Genomic DNA, 8,661 nt, shown 5'->3' with positions numbered 1-8,661 from the left:
TATGTTTGTATTGCAGGCCTCTTAAGAGGACTGCAATAAGAATTTTCCTTTAAAAAATGCTTAAATATTCTTAAAAGGTCTTTAATGAAAAAATTAAATCGTTTAGATGTTACATATTAAAGTACTTTTAATTTCAAATAAGTTAAAAAATACATTTGAGGAAAAACATCATTTTCTTAAAAGTACTTTTTCAAATAATATGAAACGTAATTTGAATTTTAAAAAGACCGTCAATGGACAAAAATATCCATACAATTTCAAGATAATTATAACTTTTAAACTTTCAATGATATAATCATAATCTTTAAAAATTTAAATAATTATCATTTTTACCTCAAAAAATATTTTTTTAAATTATTTCCAAATAAACAAAAGTATTTTAAACATATAATTACCAAACAGAATAATTTTTTAATAGTAAAACTCATTACTTAAATTATAAGTTATAAATTCTAAAATTATAAGTTATATTTTTCACCACAACTTCAAACATACATTTATTATAATTTTTTTAAATTTTCATATAAAATATAATAAATAATTTAATTTTTTAAATTTAAATATAAATTTAATATTAAAAAATTATATTATAATAATTTATTCAATACCATTCAAAACATCTAATAAAATATCTAACCGGGCCTCGTCTCCCCTACAGCTCGTGCCGCCGTCGTCCAACTCCAGTAGGGGTAGATCTCTCTCTATCTCCCCTTCTCTCCTCTTCGACCTCTCACCCTACTTTCTCCGCATCGCCGTTTGCCCTTTTGTTTTGTTTTGCTCCACCGTGTCCTGCACGACCAACGCAACCCCCCCATAAACACCTTAGCCGCGACAACCCCTCGCCGCCGTCACACCGACCCAAGCACGACTGTCGCGCGGTGACCAGCACCACCAAGTCGATTGGCCACCGTTTGGGCCCTTCGGTTCCTCCATCAAAACTCACGCCCAGCCGCGTCGCACTTCTCACGGCAACGCCACCGTGAACCTCCCCACCAGAGCAACCCCAACAGTGAGAACCACCACCACCAGCCACTGATTTCCGCCCAACCACCCCTTAAGCAAGTTTTTTTTTTTTTTTTTTTTTTCCCGTCTCTCTTGTTGCTTTTGAAGAAGAGAGTAATTTTCTGATTTTTTTTTTTTTTTTTTGTGCATTTTCGCCCAGCCCCGTCGCACTTCTCACGGCAACGCCGCCGTGAGTCTCACCACCAGAGCAACCCCAACGCTGAGAACCACCACCAGCCAGCCACTAATTTCCGCTCAACCAGCCCTTAAGCAAAACCTTTTTTTTCCCGTCTCTCTCTCTCTCCCTCTCGTAGCTTTTGAAGAAAAGGGTAATTCTTTTTTTTTTTTTTTTTTTTTTGTGCACGTTTGTTTTCTGTTTCTTTTTTTTTTTGTTTTTCAATGTTTGTTTTGTGAAAAAAAATGTATGGATTTCGTTTTTTGGGTTTGCATGTCATTGTGTTATTGTCTTTTTATTTTTTTTCTTTAATTTAATCTGGTTTTATTTTTTGCAGGAATTTTGGACTGTGGGCTGGTTTTTGTGGATGTTTTTAACTGCTTTGTTGATCGGTTTGGTTTCTGAACAAAATCTGTACAGTTCGGGTTTTCTTTAATCTTTGTGTTTCTCTTCTTCTTCTTCTTTTTTTTAAATGTGCTAACAGTGTGTTTCTCTCTTATTTTTTTCCAGTTTTTTGGCCTGAAGATCATGCTGGTTTGATGTTTGTATATGTCTTCCCTTAAAAAGTTTATTCTCTTTTTATTTTTTTATTTAATTGATCTGATTTTGTGGTTTGTATTTTGCAGGGGCATTGGACTGTGATTTGATTTTTTTGCATATTTTTATGTGATGGTTACTTCTCTACAATTTTTTGAAAAAAAGCAGATGGCTTTGACTTTTTTTTTAGCTTCCCTCGGTTTGTTTCTTTTTCAGCTCTTAAAGTCTACTTTTACTGATTCTGTGTTTTCTCTTGTTGGTTTTGAAGAAAATGGCAACTCATGCAGAGAATGTGTTCCCTACCAGATAAGAAGCATGGTCGACTATTCTCAGCATGAAATTACTTATGGGCAGGTATAATTTTTGGAATATAATGGTAGACATACCTATTTTTGACAAAACAGGTCATATATTATAGTTACAGAAAGACTTGTATTGGAAAGAATTTAGTCAAGAACTGGTTGAATAAGGTTAATCATAAACGATTTTGAAGATTGTAGGAAACAGAGAAGACTGAGAGAAAGAGAAACAAATAAAGTAACAAAAGTTTTGAATATCAGTGATTCTGGATTGCTCACACATATGGCTTGTATTGTTTCAATTTGCTTAATCATTGCGATCATAATGGTTATGTGCTGCCTACTTGGGCATAAATTTTTGTAAAATCTGGAAACTAGAAGACCATGGTATCTCTTATCTTGCTTAGCAGAAAATGATATGCTTTTAAGTGGATGCTTTTCTATAACTTAAGATTCTATTTGATAACTTGCATTTCATAGTGTTTGGATTCTCTGCAAAATCTGGAGTATCTGAATCTGAATGGCTGCCAAAAGATCTCCAATGTGGGAATTGAAGCTATAACCAATGTTTGTCCTACACTGAAGGTCTTCTCTATGTATTGAATATGAGGTATTTAATATTCATTGGGTTTGCAAATTTACAAAGTTTTCAGGCCCTATTTTTAGATCCAAGAGGCTAATAGATTGAATAGAATGTTCATAAATGTTTATGTTGGCAGGTTATATATTGAGTATATTGGATATGCTATGCATGAACAATGGTTGGGTGACGGATTTGGGTTGAGCTCAAGTGATATATGGATTGGGTATGAGTATGTGTATCGATTTCAAGAGCATTTTCAGATTTTGTGATATGTGAATTGGGTTATGATTATACGGTTGTGTTATTTATTATGTTGAACTCGGATGTTAGATGGATAAAATATCTACATTTGTGTTGGATTTGATTACATGGGCAGCAAGCATGTTGATATGCCTTACAATTTGAGTTATGTATATGGGAGTGTGAAGTGGAGTGATGTGAATTAGTACTAAATATTGAAGTGATATGTTGGTTGGGATTGTTGCTGGTTTGTATCCAGCTTGAAAGAGCATTTGTAGGTTGATATTAACAGCTGGACAGACTAGATTGAAAGTGGTTTTATTGCATTTCATGGTTGTGTTGATTGTTGCGTATTGAATTTTAATGGATGGTGATTTAAATTTGTGTGTATATTGATTGGCATGTTACAGTTGGACATGTTATGTATGTACCTTGTTCAGGTGGTGGAAGCAGCAGAGACTGAAAGCAGAGGGAGGGGAGAGGATGTGGTCCATCCCCTCAAGGTTTCTTTGGAGGACCTCTACAATGGGACATCTAAGAAGCTGTTCCTCTTGTGATGCAATCTCCTCCAAGTGCAAGCGGTTAGTACTGTATTTTTACATATTTTGACATGTTAGGTACTTTCTCTTCATTCTTACCATATGGAATTTGTGTGGCGTTTTTGCTGTAAAGGCTCCATGTCTGGTGCTTCAATTAAATGTTCTGGTTGTCAAGGTTCTAGAATCGAAGTCTCCATTAGGCACCTTGGCCCTTCCTTGATCCAGCAAATGCAGCATGCTTTCAATGAGTGTAAGATATCTCTTGTGAGTATAGTAGGACAGGAAAGAAGTTAATGTCACATGTAGAGAGTTATACTATGTTTACTATATGGTGAACACAAGTATTTCATATTGGATGTATACTGATAGACTGGAAATAATTATGTACAAAATCATTTGTTATGTTCTAAACTATTTCAGCTTTAATACCAATACTTTTGTGTTGTATGTAATGAACACATTTATCAATCAATTTGTACTGTTATCTGCTTCTACAGTGGGCTTTTATATTCTGGTAAAACTTTATTTATTAATACCCCTGTTACCTTTCACGTTAAAATTGACTAATAAATCGATATCTCTGTACATTAAGCTAGCTAGATTACTGTTGCCCTAGTGCATAGTTCTAGAAAGCGCGTGGTTATGATTGGGGAATAAGATTGATTGATCTATGCATGTTGTCTTAGGCAATGTTAGGTCAAAAATTGTATGGGCCATCAGGTATATTAGGATTTGTGTTGGTCTATTTCTTTTTGCTTTTTTTTTGTTTGGATTGATTTACTTTTTGAGCCTATTTGCACCCCTGGGTAATTGTAGTATCCCCTCTTGATAGATAACTAATATGTGCATATTTGATACATGCGCTTAACAATATAGAAATAAGAGCCAAAATGTCAGTGAAAGAAAAAAGCAAAAATGACATAAGCACCTGACTGTATAATAGTTGTTGGCTTTATATGTTATGTGATTGTTTATCAGGATCTTGTGGGTAAATTCTATTTAAAGCTTTATGGAGGTGCTATTTTTTGCTTGTTTAAAAGGGCATACATTAGCCGCCAATACTCCTGTATATATATTGTAAAGGCCATTAAATTCGAAGTTTTTATAAGTTCTTATCCCTACATTATCCGTATGGTGTCGGTTTTTTCTGATGTTTGTTAGCTATTATGAAACTATGATATGATTGCATATGACATTTTGGTAGTTTTGGCAGTTTCTGGTTCATCTAATTGCAAACCGGCTCTGGAGTGGAGGTCTAGGTCTACTTTCTTTTTTTGGATCAGGTGATGCTCGAAAAATGGGTTCAGAGTCTGTTTTTGCTCGTTGTTGGAATAGGTAATTTAATCCAGTTCAGTTCCCTTTTGCCACACTCATATTGATGTTCAAGGTCAAATGTGTCAATTAAACCATGCTCATAATTCAACCATGAGCATAATCTGGATATTGAATTGAGACCTTCTCTTTCAGGTAACAATTAAGTCCAATGATCCAGTACGGGCAACGGTCCACCTAATTAAGTAGCGGTGTTTTTTTTGGATAGATGCCGGTGCTTAATGGACTAAAATGCAAGTGATATCCAATATATCTATTCTGATACTATTACTGACAGGGTATCTGAGGATGATGCCTTTGTAGTTGATGAGGTCTCTGAATCAGGTTTTTCCATTGATAGTAAGGTTTGTTAAAATGATATTAGTACAAATGATGAGATCTTTGAAGCTGATGCTGCTACAAATGATGTGGTCTTTGAAGGTCATGTTGCTACGCATTGATGATTTGAAGCTGATGCTGCTATGGATGGTGTACCGTGTACGCGGTCTTCGAAGGCCATGTTGCTATAGATGGTAATGTCCCTTGACGTGATACCACCACAGATGATGAGGTATCTGTGGTTCAATATGACAAATGTAAGTGATCCCATCGCCAAGTCGAGGGTTACAATTCTCTCAAAGAGTAATGCTAGTTCTTATCCAAGATTGGCATTTCTGGTCATACCTACTGATATGACACGTTTTAAGCAATTTGGACCGTTTGTAATGTAATTTTTTTAATATTATTTTTATTTTGAGATTTGAAAAAGTTGAATTATTATTTTTTATTTTATTTGAAAGCTTGAGAAAATTGTAATAATTAGATAAAAAAGTTAAACATTTGAAAATGAAAAGTGTTTGTGTTTATGTATGTTTGGAAAGGAAATGAGATTAAATGAAATGAGATGAGATTTGATATTTTTTTGCTTTCTACAAATATTGATTTTTGGGGATTTAGAAAATCACATGTAGATAGAGTCATATAAATATTATGTTTATTATTTTTAACAATTCCCTGATTAATGCTAATTTACAAAGTTATATGTATTTTGACTTGTTAAAAAATATTTTTAATGATACAAGAAAAAATATTTGACATGTAATATATATTTTTAATCATGATCAATTATATTTAATCACAATTAAAAATAACAAAAATATAATCAGGTTCTCAATACACAGGCTATCGAGAACATTGTACTTTTGCTCTTTAAAGCATATATAAATATATATCGGTAGAAGTGAATTCGATTCGGTCCAGTCGGTCTATGAGGAGTTTTGGGGATGGGACCGAACCCTTTTGGTTTAGTATTTTTTTACCTTGGACCGGATTGAACTTCGATATGGACCAGATTGGACTAGAACCATTCGGTTTGATCGGTATATCAATCTGGAGATCCATTCAATTCGACCCAATATCAAGCAAATATTGTTTCATCTTTATTTGTTTTGGCAAATAACTTAATAAAAAGTTATCTAAATTATTAATATTAAAATTAAGTTAATTCTTAATGTGGATTATATAATTAAAAAAATATTTAATTATAAGTATATTTATGATTTTGATAGTTATAACTTAGACTTTAGTATTCATAATCATTAATAATGGCCTATATTAAAAATTAAAATTCTAATATTTTATGTATCATACATGGTTAATGAACATTAAATAACTTCATTGTCCATAGATTATTGATGCTTACTTACAACTTAGATATTTTAAAAAAAATTACCTAATTACTTTAATTAAGTATAAATAGTAAAGTATGTATGAATGTATGTTGTATTAACATATAATGACATAAATAATCATATGATTTATGATATATTATTAATTAATAACATATATTATTTAGCAATTTATATGGTCAAATAGAATAGATTAGATGAAAATTACATAATTAATTTATATAATTATTATGTAAAATCATATTATATATATACATTGTTGTTTCGGTTTCGATTTCGTCCGGTCCAAAAATCATAGACTTCAAAACCAGACTGAAATCTCTTCTATCCCCAATTATAAGACCAAAATTGACTAAACAAATTTTCGAACCGGTCCAATCTGAACCATATATATTAGCATAGACTATAGAGTCATTCTCTAAACCTCTGAAAAGCAAAATTACAGACTAACCAAAAAGTATATTAGCGTAGAGTCATTCTCCAATTATTGGAAAGTAAAAGTACAGACACAAACCGACCAAAAAGTATATTAGCATAGAGTCATTCTCTAAACCTTGGAAAGTAAGTGTACATACCAACCAAAAAATGAAGATGCGGGCCGTTATAGAAATAAAATAAATTAAGTGAAATTACAAGACGAGTGGGACAGTGGAAAAATTGTCGTCAAAAAGTAAATATACATACCACCCAACAAGTGAAGACGAAAGTGGCTGTTGAAATAAAAATATAAAAACGAATGCATCCATGTCGGTTCGTGTGTGAGAGGTGTACAGCCGGATAAATTAAAATAAAATAATATGAAAGTTAAAAATTAAATAAAATATTATTATAATATATTTTTTAAAATTAATTTTATTTTATAATTTATTTTTTAAAAATTATAATAATTAAATAAGATGAATTGAGGTGAATTTTAAATTTAAATAATCCTTTAAGTGTGGTTTAAATAAGAAATTGAGATGAGATATATTGAGATGAAAATTAAAAATTAAATAACATATTATTAAAATATGATTTTTATAATATTGTTATTAATTTAAAATTAAAAAAAATTTAATTATTTATTATATATTATATTAAAATTTTAAAAAGTTATTAATTAGATAAAATAAGTTAAAATAAAATGAATTAAAATAAATTTTATATCCAAACAGCACTTTAATCTTTTTCGCTGGTGGGTGGCATCTTCACTTTTTCGTTTGGCTTATTGCCACTGTAGAAATAAAATAAATTACAAGAAATTAGAAATAAGTGGCTGTGGGACCCATTGTCAGGTGTGCCATGTGAAGGCAATACGAACACAAATGACAAGAAGTGCATACTTTTCATTGGAACACAAATGACAATAAGTGCTGAAACCCTCGTCAAATCACACAAATGGCAAGAAGTGCTGAAACCTCGTCACCATCAGCTTACTTTACCCACAATAATCATTTGGTTTTTTCAAGGAACATAGGGATCAGGACCAGAAATCTCAGTTGCATGACCTCATAACTGAGAATTTTTATTTAAAATACGTTAATTATAAATATAATTACATTTTAATATCAATTTAATATAATTAATTAAAAAATAAATTTTATTAAAAATAATATTAATTTAAATTTTAAATATAAAAAAATTAATATTAATATATAAATTAATACGCGATTTAAATTATATGTAATAAAATTCTTTTTTTTAAAGAAAATGATAAGAATCGGGATCCTGCTCCCTTTAAAAAAAAAAATTTCAACTTAATAATTAAAAATTTATTTTTTAATAAAATTCTAACTTTTTCTCTGTTTGAAAATATTTAAAAGTATTTAAAAACAATGTAAAAACAAAAACAAAAAATAAAAAAGCTCAAAATACAAAACCGGTGACCTGCAGCGCGGGATCCTATCGGCTATCACCACCTTTTTTTCAAACCCTCAAGTTAATATAATAACTTTTTATCGACGACACCCAAATACAAAAATAAACAATTTCGTCCCCGAATGGGGCCGGTGGCCCATCATTTAGAATCGGAAAGGTCTACGTCTATATTACTATATACATTGAGGGTGGTCGACAAGGGCCACACATTTTGGATGGTTCTTCCTGAGCACCGACAAGGAGACTAGGTTCTCTCTCGCTCGTTTTTACCATGTTGCCCTTACATATCACCCCTAAATCCCTACTGCCCCCAAGCCCGGCTCTTGAAGTTTTGATAGCCTCCTCGCTGACGTGAACGGTCCAAGTGGAGGGCCGGAGGGTTTTGTAGCCTTCAGCAAAACGCCATTACAAAACACTTGGACGCGTTTTT

At 31.9% G+C, this 8,661-nt stretch overlaps 1 protein-coding gene across 21 annotated transcripts; it reads left to right on the top strand.

The window, feature by feature from the left end:
• Positions 1-609: 609 nt before the first annotated feature.
• LOC122294124 lies at positions 610-5,454 on the top strand. Of its 21 annotated transcripts, XM_043102612.1 has the most exons (12): positions 612-1,009; positions 1,163-1,331; positions 1,515-1,596; positions 1,688-1,722; positions 1,983-2,068; positions 2,494-2,623; positions 2,733-2,825; positions 3,277-3,417; positions 3,558-3,639; positions 4,589-4,710; positions 4,843-5,018; positions 5,128-5,454. In XM_043102612.1, the coding sequence occupies exons 6-11, from the start codon at positions 2,619-2,621 to the stop codon at positions 4,844-4,846; spliced, it is 447 nt and encodes a 148-aa protein (XP_042958546.1). In that variant the 5' UTR covers positions 612-1,009; positions 1,163-1,331; positions 1,515-1,596; positions 1,688-1,722; positions 1,983-2,068; positions 2,494-2,618; the 3' UTR covers positions 4,847-5,018; positions 5,128-5,454. The 21 variants fall into 21 exon arrangements, 15 of the variants coding, with proteins under 15 accessions (XP_042958538.1, XP_042958546.1, XP_042958536.1 ...); XM_043102602.1 differs by having other exon boundaries at positions 1,515-1,569; positions 1,688-2,068; XM_043102600.1 differs by having other exon boundaries at positions 1,515-1,591; positions 1,688-2,068.
• The last annotated feature ends 3,207 nt before the right edge of the window (positions 5,455-8,661 follow it).

Source organism: Carya illinoinensis, chromosome 14 (genome assembly GCF_018687715.1).
Source record: "Carya illinoinensis cultivar Pawnee chromosome 14, C.illinoinensisPawnee_v1, whole genome shotgun sequence".
Taxonomy (NCBI): Eukaryota; Viridiplantae; Streptophyta; class Magnoliopsida; order Fagales; family Juglandaceae; genus Carya; species Carya illinoinensis.
Note: the sequence above shows the minus strand (reverse complement) of the source record. Positions and strands in the feature narration are given on the sequence as shown.